General features: G+C 45.5%; 1 protein-coding gene across 1 annotated transcript; it reads right to left on the bottom strand.

Moving 5' to 3' along the window:
* Positions 1 to 938: 938 nt before the first annotated feature.
* vamp2 (vesicle associated membrane protein 2) lies at positions 939 to 25,937 on the bottom strand. The gene is given in 5 exon segments (NM_203700.1): positions 939 to 2,340; positions 2,582 to 2,633; positions 7,938 to 8,096; positions 10,316 to 10,430; positions 25,886 to 25,937. Coding segments are annotated over 5 exon segments (345 nt in total). The 5' UTR covers positions 25,888 to 25,937; the 3' UTR covers positions 939 to 2,323.
* Positions 25,938 to 26,288: the final 351 nt, after the last annotated feature.

The raw sequence follows: 26,288 nt of genomic DNA, 5'->3' as shown, positions 1-26,288 counted from the left end.
ACCTGCATTATGGTAAAGGTAAAGATCTTCTCCCGATATACCCACCTACGGGTGAGCGATATTGGGCTAATTCAGTTGTTTGGCCCTGGGGCCACCTTAAGCTCTAATGACCAGGGCCCTCTTTAGCCCCTGTATTGGTCAGTATTTGTACGTGTATGTGAATATGCCTTTCTGCTGTAAAGCACCACAATATATAGTATATAATATATAGTATATAATTCCAAGCAACTTTTCAATTGGTCTTCATTATTTATTTTTTATAATTTGTGAATTATTTGCCTTCTTCTAACTCTTTGCAGCTTTGCAAACGGGGGGGTCGCTGACCCCGGCAGCCAAAAAACTATTGCTTTTTAAGTACTTATTTTTCTATTCATGTCCCTCTCCTATTCATATACAGGTATAGGACCCGTTATCTGGAATGCACAGGACAAATGCTATTCCGGATAAGGGGTCTTTCCGTAATTTGGATCTCCATTCCTAAAAAATCAATAAACCATTAATAAAACCCAACAGGATTGTTTTGCATCCAATTAGGATTATTTATATCTTAGTTGGGATCAATTACAAGGTTCTGTTTTATTACTACAGAGAAAAAGGAAATCAATTTTAAAATTCTGAATTATTTTATTAAAATGGAGTCTATGGGAGACAGGCTTTCTGGATAATGGGTTTCCAGATAAGGGATCCCAAACCTGTATCAGTCTTTCATTCAAACCCCACCCTGGTTGCTGAGGTAAGTTGAACCCTAGCAACCAGATAGCTGTTGAAACTCCAAACTGGAGAGCCTGCTGAACAAAAACTGAAATAATGAAAAAACTATAAATGATGAAAAGTGAAGACTAATTGCGATTTGTCCCTCCTGTTTGCCTTGAACATGGTCGGCTGGCAATGTTTAAAATCACAAAAAAAACCAATAAAAATGAGTCCACACACGGGGCTTTTGGTTAAACAACATTTATTTGTAATATTTATGTTGTGGGGCAGGAGGAGGGATAATTCAGAGGGGTAACAAGGAGAGAGAGGGGAGGATTTACACTACTGCCCTTGGCCACACACTCCCCCTCCCTCCTAATAAGGGGATTTCAGGCAGCCAGGGCAATAAGACACACCGGGGGGAAATGAGGACAAGCAGACAGGGGTAGATATCTCTCAGCTGTGTGTCTCATTGCCCCTCTTGGTGCCAGCTACATAACGGCTGATCCCATGCAGGCGCAGGTAAGAGGGGCAATTAATGAGTAGGGAAGACTTGGCAGGGCACGAACAAGGGGGTAGGGATGACCCCTACATCTCTAATGCCCAGTGTAGTAAGGAGTGGGTTAACAGGGTACCCCCTACAGTTACCCATGCTAGGGTGTTAATAACAGCGAGTGGTACCACCTCGCTCCCAAGTGGACAGAGGTGGTGAAAAATGAAGTCGGCAGCGAACCCTCACTGACAGTTCTACTAGTCTTTCTAATAACCCTATACAGGCAACTGCCCCCCCATACTCACTATGGTAAGATCCTATCCACCTCCTCTGCTACACTTGCCCTCTCCGGTGATCCGTCCCCCTGCAAGGCTGTCTCACCGTGCCGGCTGTATACGTGGGGGGCCTAATACATGGGCAGCAAAAAGGATACAAGGCAGCAGATTGGGAATACCCCAGCCCTTACACTATGTCCCTCCAGATAAGTGGCAGGGAAGGGGGCCATCTACAAGCCTACAACCCATAAAAGCTGAGCCCATTGGACATGGGGGATATAGTTACTTTGCATTTTAAGCCACTCCCTTTTTGTGACACGCCATATATATATCTACATCTGGAGTAAAAATGGGAGCAGAAAGTTTTAGAGAAAGGGGGAAAGGGGCGGAGAGCAAATTTATATTTCTATATATATATTACACACATACAACCCTCCTCCTTTACCCCCTCCACTTGCACAGAGATTATGGATGCGTTGGTGGGCGAAGACCAGTTCTGGGGCAATTACCCCTCCCCCCCCCCCCCCGGGCAGGGTTAGAACATCACAGACACACAGCTTTACGGGTAAACAAGGAACATAAAAACCTGCGCACAGACAAATTAAATATATAGATACGTGTGTGTTTGTATATAAGTTAGGGGTATCCAGTCAGTGGTATTTACAGAGGGAAGCAGGGGGGGGGGAGAGGGGAGAGCATCTGCACAATACAAGCTCCCCCACGTCCCTTTAATAGGGAGAGGGGAGAGGCAGGAAGGAAGATATGTTGAAGTTTGTCTGGTCCCAGCTGGGGGTGTAGATGAGAGATCCGGCGAGAGAGGGTAAGAGATAAGAGACAGAGAGACGGGAAGAGTACGCTGTCCTTAGGTGCTGAAGTAAACTGAAGGAGAGAAAAACAAAAAGAAAAAAAAATAAAGAAGGAGGGGGTGACAGTGATTGGGGAAAGGAACAGGTTAAATGGGGGCGGGGAAAGAAAAAGCACAAAGGATGGTGGGGAGAAGAAAGAGAGGATAGAAAGAAGGCAAAAGAGAAAAAGGAGAGGTTAGTATAGTCACATGTGCAACAGCAAACCTACACAGACACAGACACACACACAAGCGCTACTGCAATGTGTCACTTACCAATTATTATGATGAGGATGATAGCACATATCACTCCCATAATTATCATCATCTGCAGAGAAAAGGAGAGAGAGAGTGTAAGTGTCTTATGTCCCTCACAGGTTTCCATAGCTCCCTGGCTGGGTCCCAAGGATTCCCTGGCCTTAAAGGCAAACTATCCCCCCAGAATGAATGCGTAACCAACAGATAGTTTATATTATGTTAAGTGGCCTATTAAAGAATCTCACCAAACTGGAATATATATATCAGTAAATATTGCCCTTTTACATCCTTTCCCTTGAGCCGCCATTTTGTGATGGGCTGTGTGCTCCCTCAGAGATCAGCTGACAGGAAGTGATGCAGCTCTAACTGTAACAGGAAGTAGTGTGGGAGCAAAAGGCAGAACTATATTTATACTATATTTTATATTTATATGAAAATGGTTTATTTAGATGAAGAAGGGTTTTACATACGAGCTGGTCTATGCAATATATATTTTTAAATATTATACATTGTTTGGGGGGTATAGTTTTCCTTCCCTCCCTCCGCCAGCACATGTATTGCCTGTACCACACACTGACAGACTTGTGCCCAAGCTCATGATCTCGCCAGGCGGATAACCAGAATAGAACGGACATTTTTAGTATCTTCCTCTCATAGTGACAGAATACTAATGTTATTATTAAACATTGCCCTATCTTGAGGGAGAGCTGTTGTTCTGCTAAATTAGAACGTCTCTAATTAACTGGGGATCGAGTCCGGCTCATTTATATAAATGGAACGACTGAAACACAGAATGTGTACTGAGACTGACTGGGGGTAAAAGCTTCAGCATTTAAAGCTGTGACTCATGGATATTAGAGAAACCATTAAACAGGTTACCTTCCTATTGGATTATGTTTATATTATATGCTGGGGGGGGGGGGGGGGTCCTGGGATGGTTATTACATTTCCTATTAAAGGTTTAATTGTTTATCACTTATTTTGCTAAATTCTGGTTGATTCTATACACAAAAGTAGAAGAGAAACTGGAATGTAAAGAGAGGAACAAGTGGCAAAGAGGAACGGTAGAGCAGAAAAGTAAGGAGGAAAGAAAGAGGAAAGGAAAAGGAGAGCAGAAAAGAGGAAAGGAAGGGGAGAGTAGAAAAGAAAGAGGAAAGGAAAAGGAGAGCAGAAAAGAAAGAGGAAAGGAAAAGGAGAGCAGAAAAGAAAGAGGAAAGGAAAAGGAGAGCAGAAAAGAGGAAAGGAAGGGGAGAGCAGAAAAGAAAGAGGAAAGGAAGGGGAGAGCAGAAAAGAAAGAGGAAAGGAAGGGGAGAGCAGAAAAGAAAGAGGAAAGGAAAAGGAGAGCAGAAAAGAAGAGGAAAGGAAGGGGAGAGCAGAAAGAAAGAGGAAAGGAAAGGAGAGCAGAAAGAAAGAGGAAAGGAAGGGGAGAGCAGAAAGAAAGAGGGAAAGGAAAAGGAGAGCAGAAAAGAAAGAGGGAAGGAAGGGGAGAGCAGAAAAGAAAGAGGAAAGGAAAAGGAGAGCAGAAAAGAAAGAGGAAAGGAAGGGGAGAGCAGAAAAGAAAGAGGAAAGGAAAAGGAGAGCAGAAAAGAAAGAGGAAAGGAAGGGGAGAGCAGAAAAGAAAGAGGAAAGGAAGGGGAGAGCAGAAAAGAAAGAGGAAAGGAAAAGGAGAGCAGAAAAGAAAGAGGAAAGGAAAAGAAAGAGGAAAGGAAGGGGAGAGCAGAAAAGAAAGAGGAAAGGAAGGGGAGAGCAGAAAAGAAAGAGGAAAGGAAGGGGAGAGCAGAAAAAAAGAGGAAAGGAAGGGGAGAGCAGAAAAGAAAGAGGAAAGGAAAAGGAGAGCAGAAAGAAAGAGGAAAGGAAGGGGAGAGCAGAAAAGAAAGAGGAAAGGAAAAGGAGAGCAGAAAAGAAAGAGGAAAGGAAAGAAGAGGAAAGGAAGGGGAGAGCAGAAAAGAAAGAGGAAAGGAAGGGGAGAGCAGAAAAGAAAGAGGAAAGGAAGGGGAGAGCAGAAAAAAAGAGGAAAGGAAGGGGAGAGCAGAAAAGAAAGAGGAAAGGAAAAGGAGAGCAGAAAAGAAAGAGGAAAGGAAGGGGAGAGCAGAAAAGAAAGAGGAAAGGAAGGGGAGAGCAGAAAAGAAAGAGGAAAGGAAGGGGAGAGCAGAAAAGAAAGAGGAAAGGAAGGGGAGAGCAGAAAAGAAAGAGGAAAGGAAAAGAAAGAGGAAAGGAAGGGGAGAGCAGAAAAGAAAGAGGAAAGGAAGGGGAGAGCAGAAAAAAAGAGGAAAGGAAGGGGAGAGCAGAAAAGAAAGAGGAAAGGAAAAGAAGAGCAGAAAAGAAAGAGGAAAGGAAGGGGAGAACAGAAAAGAAAGAGGAAAGGAAGGGGAGAGCAGAAAAGAAAGAGGAAAGGAAGGGGAGAGCAGAAAAGAAAGAGGAAAGGAAGGGGAGAGCAGAAAAGAAAGAGGAAAGGAAGGGGAGAGCAGAAAAGAAAGAGGAAAGGAAGGGGAGAACAGAAAAGAAAGAGGAAAGGAAAAGGAGAGCAGAAAAGAAAGAGGAAAGGAAGGGGAGAACAGAAAAGAAAGAGGAAAGGAAAAGGAGAGCAGAAAAGAAAGAGGAAAGGAAAAGGAGAGCAGAAAAGAAAGAGGAAAGGAAGGGGAGAGCAGAAAAGAAAGAGGAAAGGAAAAGGAGAGCAGAAAAGAAAGAGGAAAGGAAGGGGAGAGCAGAAAAGAAAGAGGAAAGGAAAAGGAGAGCAGAAAAGAAAGAGGAAAGGAAAAGGAGAGCAGAAAAGAAAGAGGAAAGGAAGGGGAGAGCAGAAAAGAAAGAGGAAAGGAAGGGGAGAGCAGAAAAGAAAGAGGAAAGGAAGGGGAGAGCAGAAAAGAAAGAGGAAAGGAAAAGGAGAGCAGAAAAGAAAGAGGAAAGGAAGGGGAGAGCAGAAAAGAAAGAGGAAAGGAAAAGGAGAGCAGAAAAGAAAGAGGAAAGGAAGGGGAGAGCAGAAAAGAAAGAGGAAAGGAAAAGGAGAGCAGAAAAGAAAGAGGAAAGGAAGGGGAGAACAGAAAAGAAAGAGGAACAAGTGGCAAAGAGGAACGGTAGAGCAGAAAAGTAAGGAGGAAAGAAAGAGGAAAGGAAAAGGAGAGCAGAAAAGAAAGACGAAAGGAAGGGGAGAGCAGAAAAGAAAGAGGAAAGGAAAAGGAGAGCAGAAAAGAAAGAGGAAAGGAAGGGGAGAGCAGAAAAGAAAGAGGAAAGGAAAAGGAGAGCAGAAAAGAAAGAGGAAAGGAAGGGGAGAACAGAAAAGAAAGAGGAAAGGAAAAGGAGAGCAGAAAAGAAAGAGGAAAGGAAGGGGAGAGCAGAAAAGAAAGAGGAAAGGAAGGGGAGAGCAGAAAAGAAAGAGGAAAGGAAGGGGAGAGCAGAAAAGAAAGAGGAAAGGAAAAGGAGAGCAGAAAAGAAAGAGGGAAGGAAGGGGAGAGCAGAAAAGAAAGAGGAAAGGAAGGGGAGAGCAGAAAAGAAAGAGGAAAGGAAGGGGAGAGCAGAAAAGAAAGAGGAAAGGAAAAGGAGAGCAGAAAAGAAAGAGGAAAGGAAGGGGAGAGCAGAAAAGAAAGAGGAAAGGAAGGGGAGAGCAGAAAAGAAAGAGGAAAGGAAAAGGAGAGCAGAAAAGAAAGAGGGAAGGAAAAGAAAGAGGAAAGGAAGGGGAGAGCAGAAAAGAAAGAGGAAAGGAAAAGAAAGAGGAAAGGAAGGGGAGAGCAGAAAAGAAAGAGGAAAGGAAGGGGAGAGCAGAAAAGAAAGAGGAAAGGAAGGGGAGAGCAGAAAAAAAGAGGAAAGGAAGGGGAGAGCAGAAAAGAAAGAGGAAAGGAAAAGGAGAGCAAAAAAGAAAGAGGAAAGGAAGGGGAGAGCAGAAAAGAAAGAGGAAAGGAAAAGGAGAGCAGAAAAGAAAGAGGGAAGGAAGGGGAGAGCAGAAAAGAAAGAGGAAAGGAAGGGGAGAGCAGAAAAGAAAGAGGAAAGGAAGGGGAGAGCAGAAAAGAAAGAGGAAAGGAAGGGGAGAGCAGAAAAGAAAGAGGAAAGGAAAAGGAGAGCAGAAAAGAAAGAGGAAAGGAAGGGGAGAGCAGAAAAGAAAGAGGAAAGGAAAAGGAGAGCAGAAAAGAAAGAGGAAAGGAAGGGGAGAGCAGAAAAGAAAGAGGAAAGGAAGGGGAGAGCAGAAAAGAAAGAGGGAAGGAAGGGGAGAGCAGAAAAGAAAGAGGGAAGGAAGGGGAGAGCAGAAAAGAAAGAGGAAAGGAAGGGGAGAGCAGAAAAGAAAGAGGAAAGGAAGGGGAGAGCAGAAAAGAAAGAGGAAAGGAAGGGGAGAGCAGAAAAGAAAGAGGAAAGGAAAAGGAGAGCAGAAAAGAAAGAGGAAAGGAAGGGGAGAGCAGAAAAGAAAGAGGAAAGGAAGGGGAGAGCAGAAAAGAAAGAGGAAAGGAAAAGGAGAGCAGAAAAGAAAGAGGAAAGGAAAAGAAAGAGGAAAGGAAGGGGAGAGCAGAAAAGAAAGAGGAAAGGAAGGGAGAGCAGAAAAGAAAGAGGAAAGGAAGGGGAGAGCAGAAAAAAAGAGGAAAGGAAGGGGAGAGCAGAAAAGAAAGAGGAAAGGAAAAGGAGAGCAGAAAAGAAAGAGGAAAGGAAGGGGAGAACAGAAAAGAAAGAGGAAAGGAAGGGGAGAGCAGAAAAGAAAGAGGAAAGGAAGGGGAGAGCAGAAAAGAAAGAGGAAAGGAAAAGGAGAGCAGAAAAGAAAGAGGAAAGGAAAAGAAAGAGGAAAGGAAGGGGAGAGCAGAAAAGAAAGAGGAAAGGAAGGGGAGAGCAGAAAAGAAAGAGGAAAGGAAGGGGAGAGCAGAAAAAAAGAGGAAAGGAAGGGGAGAGCAGAAAAGAAAGAGGAAAGGAAAAGGAGAGCAGAAAAGAAAGAGGAAAGGAAGGGGAGAACAGAAAAGAAAGAGGAAAGGAAGGGGAGAGCAGAAAAGAAAGAGGAAAGGAAGGGGAGAGCAGAAAAGAAAGAGGAAAGGAAAAGGAGAGCAGAAAAGAAAGAGGAAAGGAAGGGGAGAACAGAAAAGAAAGAGGAAAGGAAGGGAAGAGCAGAAAAGAAAGAGGAAAGGAAGGGGAGAGCAGAAAAGAAAGAGGAAAGGAAGGGGAGAGCAGAAAAGAAAGAGCAAAGGAGAGATACAATAAGAAAAGAAAGAAGAAAAGGAGAAGAAACAAAGTCAGAGGGCATAGAGCAAGGGGGGTACTTGGCTAATAAGAACTCTACTTGGACTCCATATTTAGGGAATGCCACTATGAAGTCTATTTATATCTAGAATAATATGGAATAATAATAACATGGAGAGGAGGAAAATGGCAATGAGAGGGAGAAATATGTCCCAGGGGAAGGAATTACCTTGAGATTCTTCCACCAGTACTTGCGCTTAAGTTTGGCCGCACTAGTCTCAAACTGAGAGGCTCCAGCCTGCAGGGCATCTGCACGGTCATCCAACTCAGACAGCTTAGAATCTCTCTCCAAGACCTTGTCTACATTCACACGCATAATATCCACTACCTGTGGGGGGCGACAGGGAGAGACCACAAAGGAATTAAAATAAAAGTCACACAGGATCAAAGGATAACAGAATAAACGTGTTAAACATATCAGGCGATATGTTGAACTCTGCACCTAAGGGTAAAGACACACAGAGCTACTAGTAGCAGCTACTTGTTACGGCTACTAAAATAGACAATGCTGATCATTTACTGATAATTGTCTCTATGTGTGTTTTAGCAGAGGCAATTCTCAGTATTCTCTATTGCAGGGGATTTTCTGGATTTTAGTAGCCGTGACAAGTAGCTGCTACTAGTAGTTGCTACTTTTTCATGGCTACTAAACTCCAGAAAATACCTTTCCACAGACAACACTGAGAATTGCCTCTGCTAAACACACACGTAGAGACAATTATCAGTAAATGATCAGCATTGTCTGTTTTAGGGCTCTGGTACACGGGGAGATTAGTCGCCCGCGGCAAAACTCCCTGCTCGCGGGCGACTAATCTCCCCGAGTTGCCTTCCCTCTGCCATCCCACCGGCGAACATGTAAGTCGCCGGCGGGATGGCAGACGCGGCGGCGCGATTTCGCGCAAATCGCCGAAAAAGACTCGCGAGGCTTTTTCGGCGATTTCCCGAAATCGCCCCGCCGCGTCTGCCATCCCACCGGCGACTTACATGTTCGCCGGTGGGATGGCAGAGGGAAGGCAACTCGGGGAGATTAGTCGCCCGCGAGCAGGGAGTTTTGCCGCGGGCGACTAATCTCCCCGTGTACCAGAGCCCTTAGTAGCCACGACTTGTTACAGCTACTAATGCAGTCAATGCTGATCATTTACTGATAATTGTCTCTACGTGTGTTTTAGTAGAGGCAATTGTCAGTATTGTCTATGGCAGGGGATTTTCTGGGGTTTGGTAGTTGCTACTAAGTAGCTCAGTGTGTCTTCACCCTAAGGTCGAAGAAACACAGAGCTACTTAGTAACAGCTACTTGTCACGCCAGAAAACTGAGACTGAGAGTTGCCTCTGCTAAAACACACGTAGAGACAATTATCAGTAAATGATCAGCATTGTCTGTTTTAGTGGCCGTGACAAGTAGCTGCTACTAGTAGCTCCGTGTGTCTTCACCCTAAATAAATAAGCCCTATCATCTCTCTTTATCCAGTCCACTTGCAATTTTCATGTGCTGCCTAAGGGTGAAGACACACTGAGCTACTAGTTGCAGCTACTTTTTCATGGCTACTAAACTCCAGAAAATACCCTGCCATAGACAGCACTGAGAATTGCCTCTGCTAAAACACACACGTAGAGACAATTATCAGTAGATGATCAGCATTGTCTATTTTAGTAGCCACAACTTGTTACAGCTACTTAAACAGACAATGCTGATCATTTACTGATAATTGTCTCTACGTGTGTATTAACAGAGGCAATTCTCAGTATTGTCTATGGCAGGGTATTTTCTGGGGTTTGGTAGTAGCTACTAAGTCTTTGAGCTACTTAGTAGCAACTACCAAACCCCAGAAAATACCCTGCCATAGACAACACTGACAATTGCCTCAAAGACACTCAGAGCTACTTAGTAACATCTACTTGTCACAGCTACTAAATTCCAGAAAATCCCCTGCCATAGACAATACTGAGAATTGCCTCTGCTAAAACACACGTAGAGAAAGTTATCAGTATATGATCAGCATTGTCTATTTTAGTAGCCACAACTTGTTACAGCTACTAAAATAGACAATGCTGATTATTTACTGATTATATTTTAGTAGCTGTAACAAGTTGTGGCTACTAAAATAAATAATGCTGATAATTTACTGATAATTGTCTCTATGTGTGTTTAGCAGAGGCAATTGTCAGTATTGTCTATGGCAGGGGATTTTCTGGGGTTTGGTAGTAGCTACTAAGTGTTTGAGCTACTTAGCAGCAACTACCAAACCCCAGAAAATCCCCTGCCATAGACAACACTGACAATTGCCTCAAAGACACACAGAGCTACTTAGTAGCAGCTACTTGTCACAGCTACTAAATGCCAGAAAATCCCCTGCCGTAGACAGTACTGAGAATTGCCTCTGCTAAAACACACATAGAGACAATTATCAGTAACTGATCAGCATTGTCTGTTTTTGTAGCCACAACAAGCAGCTGCTACTAGTAGCTCTGTGTGTCTTCACCCTACATAAATAAGCCCTATCATCTGTCTTTATCCCCTCCACTTGCAATTTTCATAATGCTCACTCACCTCATCCACCTGTGCCTGTGTCTGCTGAAGCCTCCTGTTGCTGGTAAGGTTTGGGGGGCCTTGGGGAGCTCCATCGCCTGGGGCGGCAGCAGGGGGGCCGGCAGCTGGGGCAGACCTAGTGAGAGAGAAGAAGAACAGATTAGCACTGGAGCAGCAAAGAAGGCTACAAAACAAAATGGAGTCAAGGGGGTTATATCAGGTGGCAGTTGCTTTGGTCATATCCAAATAAAAGCCAGAAAAACTGACAAGAGCCCCCCAAATACTAGATTTGCCCCCTGTCTATTGTCTATTCTTTTAAATCAATACAGAAAAGGGTAAGTGAAGCTGAGCATTTCCTATGAGGAGATGAAGGCAGGAATTAAAGAGAGGCACTGGGGCAGCAGAGCACAAAATAGCCGAGGATATCAGGATTACATATTATATATATATATACACGGCAATTCTGTATATACCCCCTTAATCAGGATAATCTATTTATATACACACACACACGGCTATTTCAGGAGTTTAATCCGAAGAGTATAATTAGCCAGTAACACGGGGCGGATAACAAGGAGCGCGTGTGTCAGGGACAGCCGAGAGTGAAAACACAAATAGATAAAGCAGATAAAGGGAAAGCGCGTTTAATTTGTTATTTATAATGTGCCGGGTAGCAGCATTCGTCAGTCAGGGGGACAAATAAGCAAGGGCAGGGTTCTGCCATGATGTTTATGGGGTAGTTTTTATTTCTAAATGACACAGCAAATAATTCCCTCTGCCATTTAACCTTTTATTCTTGACCCAAAAAATGTATTTGTAGCTGTAATATTGGTGTGTAGGCGCCATCTCAGTGCATTGTGCCTGAGTCTGAGCTTTCAGCCAGCGCTACACATTAGAACTGCTTTCAGCTAACCTATTGTTTCTCCTACTCCCATGTAACTGGAGGAGTCCCAAGCCGGACTTGGATTTCTTACTATTGAGTGCTATTCTGATACCTACTGGGAGCTGCTATCTTGCTCCCTTCCCATTGTTCTGCTGATCGGCTGCTGGGGGTGAGGGGGGGATATCACTCCAACTTGCAGCGCAGCAGTAAAGTGTGCCTGAGTCTGAGCTTTCAGCCAGCGCTACACATTAGAACTGCTTTCCGCTAACCTATTGTTTCTCCTACTCCCATGTAACTGGAGGAGTCCCAAGCCGGACTTGGATTTCTTACTATTGAGTGCTATTCTGATACCTACTGGGAGCTGCTATCTTGCTCCCTTCCCATTGTTCTGCTGATCGGCTGCTGGGGGGGAGGGGGGATATCACTCCAACTTGCAGCGCAGCAGTAAAGTGTGCCTGAGTCTGAGCTTTCAGAAGGAGCCGGCGCTACACATTAGAACTGCTTTCAGCTAACCTATTGTTTCTCCTACTCCCATGTAACTGGAGGAGTCCCAAGCCAGACTTGGATTTCTTACTATTGAGTGCTATTCTGATACCTACTGGGAGCTGCTATCTTGCTCCCTTCCCATTGTTCTGCTGATCGGCTGCTGGGGGTGAGGGGGGGGGGGATATCACTCCAACTTGCAGCGCAGCAGTAAAGTGTGAGTGAAGTTTGTCAGAGCACAGGTCACATGGCTGTGGCACCCTGGGAAATGAAGAATACAGCTAGCCCCATGGGAAATTTTACATTTAAATAATAAAAAATCTGTTTTCGCTTTTGAAAAATGGCCAGTTGGATAGATGTTGTGCAATGCGGCCAAACCATATATCATTCGACTGGCCCAAAGGTCCAAACGACTAGTTCTGCTGCTCCCCAACTACCGATGCACCGTGAAGCTGCCAAGAATGTAATGATGGGTAGTAAACATGGCAACCCAATCTGGGTTATATATGGCCACCTTTAGTGTCTATAAAACTAAAGACCGATCCGGCAGCTTATCTGCCTGTGTGTGGGCCTGCCCAACCGACATCTGAAATTGACCAGATCTCAATCGGGCAGGTTTGATTTTTCTGTCGGATCGGGGGCCGCTTCGGCTCGTTGATGCGGCGCCTATGCCTGCTGTTCTAATTCAGGGACAGTAAGAGACAAAAGTTAGTATGGCGGTGACCCCGACTGAGCAAAGTTCTTTGGCCCAATAAGCATTGAGCAAGGGAGTCCAAAGTCTGGGGCCACAGTTGCATGAAAGGAAGTTTTATTTGGATTCGTCACCTCTTCATACAGGCTTTCACTTTCTGCCCTTCAACCTATATATGTCTATTTACCTAACGACTGCTATGCGATTAGCCGGGTACATACACATACCCCCTACATACACGGGGGGGGGGGCACAAATCAGCACGGAAATGGTTTTATACAGGGTCAGACTGGGGGGTGAAGGGCCCACCGGGGCTTCCGCCCGAGGGGCCCTACATGTGCCCCCGCCGGCCATGTCCCCTAATTCCCTCTTCCCCCCCTCGCAGGGGCCCCCCTGACACCCCTCGCAGGGCCCCCAACGTCCTCCCCCGAACGCGCGTAATTTAACACATCAGGGGAAGAGCGGTCGGGCAGGGGGAGCGCAGGTAAGGGTTGGGTCTGGGCCGCCGGGGCCCACCGGGATTTTTCCCGGTGTCCCGGCGGCCCGGTCCGGCCCTGGTTTTATACCTCATATAATTACCAGCCCCTCTGACTTTCATTAGATTCTGCTGCTCCTGGGGCACCATGTAAAGCCCCCTCCCTGGGCAACGCCCCCTTGTTTGTCTGTGCTTCTCTCCTTAGTTGGCACTTAGATTTAAAGGGACAGTTAACTTTACGGGGCTCTGTGAGACTTCAATTTCATTATTATCCCTTTTTTCTATTCTTTATCCTTCTATTCCGACCCTCTCCTATTCGTATTCCAGTCTCTCATTCAAACTGCTGCATGGTTGCTACGGTACACAAATCCCTAGCGACCAAACTGATATTCCAAACTGAAGAGCTGCTAAACCAACCCATTGCAAATAGTCTCAGAATATCTGTTAGTTGAAAGACGACCAACCCCTTCAGTGGGATCTATGGGTCAGTACCGACGTTGGCTTCAGGTAATTAACGATACTGTATGCAGTAAGGGACATTTCTACGGGGTTAATCACAGCCCAAACTGTACAGATCCTGAAGACGCCAGTTGCAAACGGCAGGTTGATGCTGTGCAAGTGAATAAGCCCGTTATCCAGCAATAACTATGGTAACAAGAAAAGCACGCGCTACATATTAAATGGAAATTCTTGGAATTATGACGTCACTGCGTGATTAGCGGCCGTGTATTTCACGAAACGCTCTGGGTACGGTGATTAGTGATAATGAGAGCTCTCCCTATGTAGCACTGGGGCACGACTCCATATCTGCATTGTGCCCGGCGCCTTCCTACCCTGCTCTGTAAATCTGCAGAAAGCGGTACCTATTGCTTCACGCAGAAAAGGAGAAAAGCTGATTTCCATGCCAGCAATAAGCAATCAGTTTGTATGGCGCTGCCCTGCCTCCTAGTGTCTAAACTGCATAACTACACCTGCCGGCTCTCACTATGCCTCAGACACTCAATAAATAGTAAGAAATCCAAGTCCGGCTTGGGACTCCTCCAGTTACATGGGAGTAGGAGAAACAATAGGTTAGCTGAAAGCAGTTCTAATGTGTAGCGCTGGCTGAAAGCTCAGACTCAGGCACACTTTACTGCTGCGCTGCAAGTTGGAGTGATATCCCCCCCCCCCTCACCCCCAGCAGCCGATCAGCAGAACAATGGGAAGGGAGCAAGATAGCATCTCCCAGTAGGTATCAGAATAGCACTCAATAGTAAAGGTGGCCATACACGAGGCGATTTCGCTCGTTGTGCGATGAACGATTATATCGACAAACGATCGTATGGCGATCGAGTTCCCATACGATATGCCATCCACGGGCAACGATAATTCGGGAAAGATTTTGTCGCATCATTATCGTAAAATACCTACGATCGTACATCTACGTACGATCGATGTCGTTGCTGGCAATCGTGACATGCGCAGAGAACAATCGTTGAAAGACAAATGTCTGACACTCACACCAACTGGCAGATTTTATCGTTAAACGACCAAAATTTTTAAACCTGGCCGATCGATTTTGGGGACGATAATGTCGGCTCGTTTAGTGGGCCGACGATCGTTCGTACACCACCAACTATACGATAACTTAACGATAGCATCGGATCGTTCGGGAATCGGTCGTTTGTAAGTAAAAAATCGGTCCGTGTATGGCCACCTTAAGAAATCCAAGTCCGGCTTGGGACTCCTCCAGTTACATGGGAGTAGGAGAAACAATAGGTTAGCTGAAAGCAGTTTTAATGTGTAGCGCTGGCTGAAAGCTCAGACTCAGGCACACTTTACTGCTGCGCTGCAAGTTGGAGTGATACCCCCCCCCTCACCCCCAGCAGCCGATCAGCAGAACAATGGGAAGGGAGCAAGATAGCAGCTCCCAGTATGTATCAGAATAGCACTCAATAGTAAGAAATCCAAGTCCGGCTTGGGACTCCTCCAGTTACATGGGAGTAGGAGAAACAATAGGTTAGCTGAAAGCAGTTCTAATGTGTAGCGCTGGCTGAAAGCTCAGACTCAGGCACAAGGCACTGAGATGGCGCCTACACACCAATATTACAGCTACAAATACATGTGTTGCTTCAAGAATAAAATATTAAATGGCAGAGGGAATTATTTGCTGTGTAACAGTGTCATTTAGAAATAAAAAATAAACCAGAATGTCAGTAACACAGCAGCCTATCACAATAAGCCTAGCCAGGATCTCAGTAACACTATAAGCTTGCACAGGAAGTCGGTATCTGAAAATCCTATCACTATAAGCTGGAAGTCGGTATCTGAGCAGCCTATCGCTACAAGCTTGCACAGGAAGTCAGTATCTGAGCAGCCTATCGCTACAAGCTTGCACAGGAAGTCGGTATCTGAAAATCCTATCACTATAAGCTGGAAGTCGGTATCTGAGCAGCCTATCGCTACAAGCTTGCACAGGAAGTCAGTATCTGAGCAGCCTATCACTACAAGCTTGCACAGGAAGTCAGTATCTGAGCAGCCAATTGATACAAGCTTGCACAGGAAGTCAGTATCTGAGCAGCCTATCACTACAAGCTTGCACAGGAAGTCAGTATCTGAGCAGCCTATCACTACAAGCTTGCACAATAAGTCAGTATCTGAGCAGCCAATTGCTACAAGCTTGCACAGGAAGTCAGTATCTGAGCAGCCAATTGCTACAAGCTTGGACAGGAAGTCAGTATCTGAGCAGCCAATTGCTACAAGCTTGCACAGGAAGTCAGTATCTGAGCAGCCAATTGCTACAAGCTTGGACAGGAAGTCAGTATCTGAGCAGCCTATCCCTACAAGCTTGCACAGGAAGTCAGTATCTGAGCAGCCTATCACTCCAAGCTTGCACAGGAAGTCAGTATCTGAGCAGCCTATCACTACAAGCTTGCACAGGAAGTCAGTATCTGAGCAGCCTATCACTACAAGCTTGCACAGGAAGTCAGTATCTGAGCAGCCTATCACTACAAGCTTGCACAATAAGTCAGTATCTGAGCAGCCAATTGCTACAAGCTTGCACAGGAAGTCAGTATCTGAGCAGCCAATTGCTACAAGCTTGGACAGGAAGTCAGTATCTGAGCAGCCAATTGCTACAAGCTTGGACAGGAAGTCAGTATCTGAGCAGCCAATTGCTACAAGCTTGGACAGGAAGTCAGTATCTGAGCAGCCTATCACTACAAGCTTGCACAGGAAGTCAGTATCTGAGCAGCCTATCACTACAAGCTTGCACAGGAAGTCAGTATCTGAGCAGCCTATCACTACAAGCTTGCACAGGAAGTCAGTATCTGAGCAGCCTATCACTACAAGCTTGCACAGGAAGTCAGTATCTGAGCAGCCTATCACTATAAGCTTGCACAGGAAGTCAGTATCTGAGCAGCCTATCACTATAAGCTTGCACAGGAAGTCAGTATCTGAGCAGCCTATCACTATAAGCTTGCACAGGAAGTCAGTATCTGAGCAGCCTATCACTCCAAGCTTGCACAGGAAGTCAGAATCTGAGCAGCCTATCACTATAAGCTTGCACAGGAAGTCAGTATCTGAGCAGCCAATTGCTACAAGCTTGCACAGGAAGTCAGAATCTGAGCAGCCTATCACTATAAGCTTGCACAGGAAGTCAGTATCTGAGCAGCCTATCACTATAAGCTTGCACAGGAAGTCAGTATCTGAGCAGCCTATCACTACAAGCTTGCACAGGAAGTCAGTATCTGAGCAGCCAATTGCTACAAGCTTGCACAGGAAGTCGGTATATAAGCAGCCTATCGCTACAAGCTTGCACAGGAAGTCAGTATCTGAGCAGCCTATCAATTCAAGCTTGCACAGGAAGTCAGTATCTGAGCAGCCTATCACTACAAGCTTGCACAGGAAGTCAGTATCTGAGCAGCCTATCACTACAAGCTTGCACAGGAAGTCAGTATCTGAGCAGCCTATCACTACAAGCTTGCACAGGAAGTCAGTATCTGAGCAGCCTATTGCTACAAGCTTGCACAGGAAGTCAGAATCTGAGCAGCCTATCACTATAAGCTTGCACAGGAAGTCAGAATCTGAGCAGCCTATCACTATAAGCTTGCACAGGAAGTCAGTATCTGAGCAGCCTATCACTCCAAGCTTGCACAGGAAGTCAGTATCTGAGCAGCCAATTGCTACAAGCTTGGACAGGAAGTCAGTATCTGAGCAGCCTATCACTACAAGCTTGCACAGGAAGTCAGTATCTGAGCAGCCTATCACTACAAGCTTGCACAGGAAGTCAGTATCTGAGCAGCCTATCACTACAAGCTTGCACAATAAGTCAGTATCTGAGCAGCCAATTGCTACAAGCTTGCACAGGAAGTCAGTATCTGAGCAGCCAATTGCTACAAGCTTGGACAGGAAGTCAGTATCTGAGCAGCCAATTGCTACAAGCTTGGACAGGAAGTCAGTATCTGAGCAGCCAATTGCTACAAGCTTGGACAGGAAGTCAGTATCTGAGCAGCCTATCACTACAAGCTTGCACAGGAAGTCAGTATCTGAGCAGCCTATCACTACAAGCTTGCACAGGAAGTCAGTATCTGAGCAGCCTATCACTACAAGCTTGCACAGGAAGTCAGTATCTGAGCAGCCTATCACTACAAGCTTGCACAGGAAGTCAGTATCTGAGCAGCCTATCACTACAAGCTTGCACAGGAAGTCAGTATCTGAGCAGCCTATCACTATAAGCTTGCACAGGAAGTCAGTATCTGAGCAGCCTATCACTATAAGCTTGCACAGGAAGTCAGTATCTGAGCAGCCTATCACTATAAGCTTGCACAGGAAGTCAGTATCTGAGCAGCCTATCACTCCAAGCTTGCACAGGAAGTCAGAATCTGAGCAGCCTATCACTATAAGCTTGCACAGGAAGTCAGTATCTGAGCAGCCAATTGCTACAAGCTTGCACAGGAAGTCAGAATCTGAGCAGCCTATCACTATAAGCTTGCACAGGAAGTCAGTATCTGAGCAGCCTATCACTATAAGCTTGCACAGGAAGTCAGTATCTGAGCAGCCTATCACTACAAGCTTGCACAGGAAGTCAGTATCTGAGCAGCCAATTGCTACAAGCTTGCACAGGAAGTCGGTATATAAGCAGCCTATCGCTACAAGCTTGCACAGGAAGTCAGTATCTGAGCAGCCTATCAATTCAAGCTTGCACAGGAAGTCAGTATCTGAGCAGCCTATCACTACAAGCTTGCACAGGAAGTCAGTATCTGAGCAGCCTATCACTACAAGCTTGCACAGGAAGTCAGTATCTGAGCAGCCTATCACTACAAGCTTGCACAGGAAGTCAGTATCTGAGCAGCCTATTGCTACAAGCTTGCACAGGAAGTCAGAATCTGAGCAGCCTATCACTATAAGCTTGCACAGGAAGTCAGAATCTGAGCAGCCTATCACTATAAGCTTGCACAGGAAGTCAGTATCTGAGCAGCCTATCACTCCAAGCTTGCACAGGAAGTCAGTATCTGAGCAGCCAATTGCTACAAGCTTGGACAGGAAGTCAGTATCTGAGCAGCCAATTGCTACAAGCTTGGACAGGAAGTCAGTATCTGAGCAGCCAATTGCTACAAGCTTGGACAGGAAGTCAGTATCTGAGCAGCCAATTGCTACAAGCTTGGACAGGAAGTCAGTATCTGAGCAGCCAATTGCTACAAGCTTGGACAGGAAGTCAGTATCTGAGCAGCCTATCATCACTATATGGGGTCCTACTAACATGTACCAATGTGGGGTACACAGAGATGATAGGACCCTAGTTCTGGAATCATTATCTCGTTGAGCTGAGCCTTAATGACAGTGGGAGACAATACATTACAATTAGTAATACAATAAATAGGAATAATACCCACCTCTCATCTGTGCATCTCATTGCTGTCACTGCTGAGCCCCCCCCCCAACTAACTGACCCTACATCAACTATCCCCCCCCCCGCCCCCAACACCAACATGGGCTCAACTTATACACGGTAAATCCTATGGGCCCATACATGTGTCCTACAGCACAGAGATGAGAGATCTGATAGGTCAGCCTAAAGACAGTATTGCCCTTTTACATCCTTTCCCTTGAGCCGCCATTTTGTGATGGGCTGTGTGCTCCCTCAGAGATCAGCTGACAGGAAGTAGTGTGGGAGCAAAAGGCAGAACTCTGCCCATTCATTGGCTGATGGGGCCTAGCATGTATGTGTGCCTTGGCTTGTTTGTGTGCACTGTGAATCCTATGATCCCAGGGGGCGGCCCTTAGTACTTAAAATGGCAGTTTCCTATTTAGGATTACCCAATGGCACATACTGCTAAACAAGTATATTTATATGAAAATGGTTAATTTATATGAAGCAGGGTTTTACATTGTTTGGGAGGTATAGTTTCCCTTTCCTAATTGGTTTCAAATCCAATATAAAAGCCTCAATACACATTAGAAAGGCAATGACTGTGGGGCAGCAGAATGCCTGCGGGATCATTAGGGGAGGAGGTCAGTTTCAGGCCCATCTGTCAGACAGATGGGACCGGCTCGGTTACAGTGGGAAATGCTATAGGCCTCCAGCTCCAAACAAAGTAGAGGTGCATCTGGCACTCACCACGCCCATCAATGAATAGTGTATATCTTACACTAGCGCCATCATGGGTCCTGCCCATACTGATGACTGGCCATTAAAGGGGACCTGTCACCCTAAAAAATGATCCTTTTCTATCATGCTAGTTGAGCAAAATAAACTTTACTTACATTGTATAAACTATTTTATATTTTTTTCCCTTCAGACTTGCAGTTTACAGTCACAGCCAGCAGGCCGGCGCCATTTTGTGAATTAATGCAAGCTTTCTGTTATTAAGGCAAAGCTTTGTATTACCCCGAAATCTTATGCATTTTCTATTGAGGTGATATCTAGGATGTGCTGAATGGTAATGAAAAATCTGAGCTGTCAATCATATATTGCCTGCCCCGCCTCTATGCCGGAGGCATAGAGGCGGGGCAGGCAATATATGATTGACAGCTCAGATGTTTAAATACATTTATAACAGGTATGGATGAGTAAATTAAAAAAAATATTTGGGTTTCATGTTTAATCTTCAAAGGACTTTTATTATACAGTTTTTAATGTGTGAGTCCATTTTAAGACTAGGGAGTCCCTGGACACCCCAATCAGAAACAATCACCCCTTTAATATGTACATAAAATAAAGAAGTCCCTATATTCATCACTATAGTGGCATGTAATTGGTTAACGGGCAATACTGGAATCTACTTATCACTATCTGCTGGTAAATTCAAGCCCCTTTGGGCACCCCTGCCCTAATACACAGAAGTTCTATAACATTATTTCCTAATACCACAATCTCCCACTAGGGGTCACTGTCGGCACAATGCTCCAAACGCAGCCTCTGACTGTAAAAAGGGAATGCGCCATCTGGCCAAGGGTCTGACCAATGGGAATTGATAACAATGAGAACAGATGTGAGACTTCCCATTGCGGAATAAAGGTCTTTGCAACTGCCTCCGCTTCAAGGGGAGTTAAAAAAAAAAAAAAAAAGGAATGGGAAATCAACATGGCAGCTCCCACCATATCTGTAAGTACAAATATATATAGAGAGGGAATGTGCTTTGCATGCAGCATGCTGTTCCCATGTACTGCACGACTTAAAGGGAAACTATACCCCCCAAACAATGTAGGTCTAAGAATTAAGGGCCGCCCCCTGGGATCATAGGAGTCACAGTGCACACAAACAAGCCAAGGCACACATACATGCTAGGCCCCATCAGCCAATGAATGGGCAGCGTTCTGCCTTTTGCTCCCACACTACTTCCTGTTACAGTTAGAGCTGCATCACTTCCTGTCAGGTGATCACACAGCCCAGCACAAAATGGCGGCTCAAGGGAAAGGATGTAAAAGGGCAATATTTACTGATATATATATTCCAGTTTGGGGAGATTCTTTAATAGGCCACTTAACATAATATAAACTGTCTGTTGGTTACGTATGTCCAGCCACAGATATGCTTTGCCAATGGGAAACCTGTCTCCTCCCCATGCCCTCAGGATTTCCCACCCAGGCTACTGCAACACTATCAATAGATTCCTCCCAGTGCCCACCATCACCCACCCCAATGTACCCATCATACTTGCTCCTTCTCTGCATACTTACATGTAAGCCTATGAGTATGTGCTGCCATGCAGCTTTCCTCTGTGAAGACCAAATGCCCCAAGCAATATGGCAGCTCCCATATTCCAAGCAACTTTGCTATTGGTTGTCATTATTTATTTTTTTATAGTTTTTGAATGATTTGCCTTTCTCTTCTCCCACTTTCCAGCTTTCAAATAGGGGGTCAGTGACCCCGGCAGCCAAAAGCTATTGCCCTGTATGCCTACATTTTTATTATTATTTTTCAGTTTTTCAACCACTGCCGGGTTACTAGGGTAAAAAAAAGACCCTAGCAACCAGATACCAGATGGAGAGCTGCTGATCAAAATTGAAAAACCATCAAAAATAACAAATGAAGACCAATTGCTAATTGTTTTGGAAAATCAATGTCTACAACATATTAAAAAATGAACTACATTAAAGGGAAACTTCCTGTTACAGTTAGAGCTGCATCACTTCCTGTCAGCTGATCTCTGAGGGAGCACACAGCCCATCACAAAATGGCCGCTCAAGGGAAAGGATGTACTGATATATATATCCCCCCCCCCCATATATATGTGTTTATATCTTATACATATGCCCTCCTTACTACCTACATACAATACAACTCCTACTCCCTGGCAGCAAAGCTTTCTGGGAGTTGTAGTCCTGCAAATGACAAATATTTCTATGCCGGGTTACATTTCTGACACCTATAAATCATCAGGGGTAATACAGCGTAGCAACCACGGGGGGGTTACGGAGAGACACGTGTGTGGGTGCAGGCCATACTGCGTGTTTGTGTGGCACACGTGTGCGGTATAGTGCTAGGGCCGGTGTGTATGTTTGTTGCTTGGTGCGTTGTGTGAGAGCAGGGAGAGTTTGGCAGAGACGGCTGGGTGCAGGGTGAGTGTGACGGGCAGGACTGTCAGTGAGACACCTACACACAGACTGCTGGATTGGGAGACGACTGCTTGTGGCACACACTGATGGCTGCTGTACCAAAGATTGCTGGGTGGGGAGTGTGCGGCTCAATACAGTGTGTGTGTGTGACACTGATATACCAACAACCACCATCACACACACAGCATTCAACAAGCAGTGTTACACACACACACACTGTACTCAGTGTCACAAACACACTCACACACACTGTACTCAGTGTCACAAACACACTCACACACACACACTGTACTCAGTGTCACAAACACACTCACACACACACTGTACTCAGTGTCACAAACACACTCACACACTGTACTCAGTGTCACAAACACACTCACGCTGTACTCAGTATCACAAACACACTCACACACACACACTGCACTCAGTGTCACAAACACACTCACACACACACTGTACTCAGTGTCACAAACACACTCACACACACTGTACTCAGTGTCACAAACACACTCACACACACACTGTACTCAGTGTCACAAACACACTCACACACACTGAGTGTCACAAACACACTCACACACACACTGTACTCAGTGTCACAAACACACTCACACACACTGAGTGTCACAAACACACTCACACACACACTGTACTCAGTGTCACAAAAACACGCACTGTACTCAGTGTCACAAACACACTCACACGCACTGTACTCAGTGTCACAAACACACTCACACACACACTGTACTCAGTGTCACAAACACACTCACACGCACTGTACTCAGTGTCACAAACACACTCACACACACTGTACTCAGTGTCACAAACACACTCACACACACACTGTACTCAGTGTCACAAACACACTCACACACACTGAGTGTCACAAACACACTCACACACACACTGTACTCAGTGTCACAAACACACTCACACACACTGAGTGTCACAAACACACTCACACACACACTGTACTCAGTGTCACAAAAACACGCACTGTACTCAGTGTCACAAACACACTCACACGCACTGTACTCAGTGTCACAAACACACACACTGTACTCAGTGCCCCCCCCCCCCCACACACACACACACTGTACTCAGTGCCACAAATGCACACACACACACACACTGTACTCAGTGTCACAAACACACACTGTACTCAGTGTCACACACACACACACACACTGTACTCAGTGCCACAAATGCACACACACACTGTACTCAGTGTCACAAACACACACACACACACACACACACACACACTGTACTCAGTGTCACAAACACACACACACACTGTACTCAGTGTCACAAACACACACTATACTCAGTGTCACAAATGCACACACACACTATACTCAGTGTCACACACACACACACACTGTACTCAGTGCCACAAATGCACACACTGTACTCAGTGTCACAAACACACACACACTGTACTCAGTGTCACAAACACACACTGTACTCAATGTCATGCACACACTCACACTGTACTCAGTGTCACAAACACACACACACACACACTGTACTCAGTGTCACAAACACACACACTGTACTCAGTGTCATGCACACACTCACACTGTACTCAGTGTCACAAACACACACTGTACTCAGTGTCCCAAATGCACAAACACACACACACACACTGTACTCAGTGCCACAAATGCACACACACACACACACACTGTACTCAGTGTCACAAACACACACTGTACTCAGTGTCATGCACACACTCACACTGTACTCAGTGTCCCAAATGCACACACACACACTGTACTCAGTGTCACACACACACACTATACTAAGTGTCACAAACACACACACACACACTGTACTCAGTGTCACAAACACACACACTGTACTCAGTGTCACAAATGCACACATACACTGTACTCAGTTCCACAAACACACACACTGTACTCAGTGTCACAAACACACACTATACTCAGTGTCACAATTGCACACACACACACACACACACACACACTGTACTCAGTGTCACAAACACACACACTGTACTCAGTGTCACAAACACATACACTGTACTCAGTGTCACAATTGCACACACACACTGTACTCAGTGTCACAAACGCACACACTGTACTCAGTGTCACAAACACACACACTGTACTCAGTGTCACAATTGCACACACACACTGTACTCAGTGTCACAAACACACACACTGTACTCAGTGTCACAAACACACACACTGTACTCAGTGTCACAATTGCACACACACACTGTACTCAGTGTCACAAACACACACACTGTACTCAGTGTCACAAACACACACTGTACTCAGTGTCACAAACACACACACACACTGTACTCAGTGCCACAAATGCACACACACACTGTACTCAGTGTCACAAACACACACACTGTACTCAGTGTCACAAACACACACACTGTACTCAGTGTCACAAACACACACACTGTACTCAGTGTCACAAACACACACACTGTACTCAGTGTCACAAACACACACACTGTACTCAGTGTCACAAACACACACACTGTACTCAGTGTCACAAACGCACACACTGTACTCAGTGCCACAAATGCACACACTGTACTCAGTGTCACAAACACACACACTGTACTCAGTGTCACAAACACACACACTGTACTCAGTGTCACAAACACACACACTGTACTCAGTGTCACAAATGCACACACTGTACTCAGTGCCACAAATTAACACACACACTGTACTCAGTGTCACAAACACACACACTGTACTCAGTGTCACAAACACACTGTACTCAGTGTCACACACTGTATTCAGCTTCACAAACACACCCTGTGTCACACACACAAACACACATTGCACTCACAGTATCACGCACAAAAAAAAACACACACACACACACACACTGAACTGTGTCAATATGTGACACATATACACACTGCATTCGGTGTCACACACAAACATTGCACTCACACTGTCACACATACACACTGTACAGTTTGTTATGTCACACACACACACACACACACACTGTATTCAGTGTCACATACACACTGTGGTCACACTGCACCCCCAGTGTCACACACACACACACACACACACACACTGCACTCACACTATTACATGCACAAACATTGCACTCCCAGTGTCACACACACACATACACTACACTCACACTATCACACACTCACATTGCACTCCCAGTGTCACACACACACACACATACACTACACTCACACTATCACACACTCACATTGCACTCCCAGTGTCACATACACAGGACTCTCAGTGTTACACAACCATAACAGTGCATCCAATGACCAGTGTCACACACAACCAGCTTGAGTCTGGCCCTGGCACACAACGTCACAAGCCCCGAGCGCTGCGTGCGTGTGTGAAACAGAGGTTCTTGGATTCCGTGTGTATTACACAGACTGCTAAAGGCAATAAAAGGTTGTGACACAGCATGTTGGATGCAGATTGGTGTGTGTGTGCCCTAGTTAGTCACAGCCAGTGTGTGTCAGCGTGTGTGAGAGAGACAAAACTGGTGCATACAGTGTGTGTATATGCGCTACAGTGTGTGTGACAGATTATTGGATGCGGTGTGACTCCAATCATGGCAGTGAGAGTGTGTGTGTGTCAGATTCCAAATGGCTGTGTCTTTGTGGTACACTGTTGGATGCAGTGTGTGTGTGTGTAGGTAACAAAAATGGCAGCTTGCAGCAAGTGTGACACAGATTAGTGTGTGACAGATGGCATGTTTGTGTAACACAGATTACTCCGTATACTATTATATGTGTGTGTGTGACAGATATGGCTGGATGCAGTGTGTGTGTGTGTGTGTGCCAGGCTGCTCAGGGAATGCCCCACTCTATGTGCTGCTTGTGGTGATGATGCTGCTGCTGGGTGCAGGGAGTGTATAGGAGACAGCTCGCTGGATGCTGCTCTGTGTGTGTCCATGTGAGTATAGTATATATGTATAGAATTATAGAAAACATATATATATCTCTATAAGGGAATATGCAGGGGATGGCAGAAGACTCACATGATCTCGCTGGGTGCTGTTCAGGCTCTGGTGCTGCTGCAGCTCCTTCTCCTCCAGTCTGACACAAGATGGCTGCCACTGACGTCACTCCCACCCAGGCTCAGCAGCAGCAGCAGCAGCAGAGGGGGAGGTGCGCCGGGATTATTGGGAGAGGGGAGGATGCTGCCTGGATGGATGGAGGGTGGGGGTGTGAGGAGCAGCGGCTTTGTCTGCTTCTATAGCCATCATTTGTATGGATGGATGGATGGATATCTTTATTTATAAAGCGCTACTTATGTACGCAGCGCTGTACAGTACAGTACATTCATACAAACAGGGGGGTTATTAAGATTATAATAGATAAATACAAAGTATAACAATAAATACAAGATACGGTTGCAATGAGTTAGGAGTCAAAGACACA

Source organism: Xenopus tropicalis, chromosome 3, assembly GCF_000004195.4.
Source record: "Xenopus tropicalis strain Nigerian chromosome 3, UCB_Xtro_10.0, whole genome shotgun sequence".
Lineage (NCBI taxonomy): Eukaryota > Metazoa > Chordata > Amphibia > Anura > Pipidae > Xenopus > Xenopus tropicalis.
Note: the sequence above shows the minus strand (reverse complement) of the source record. Positions and strands in the feature narration are given on the sequence as shown.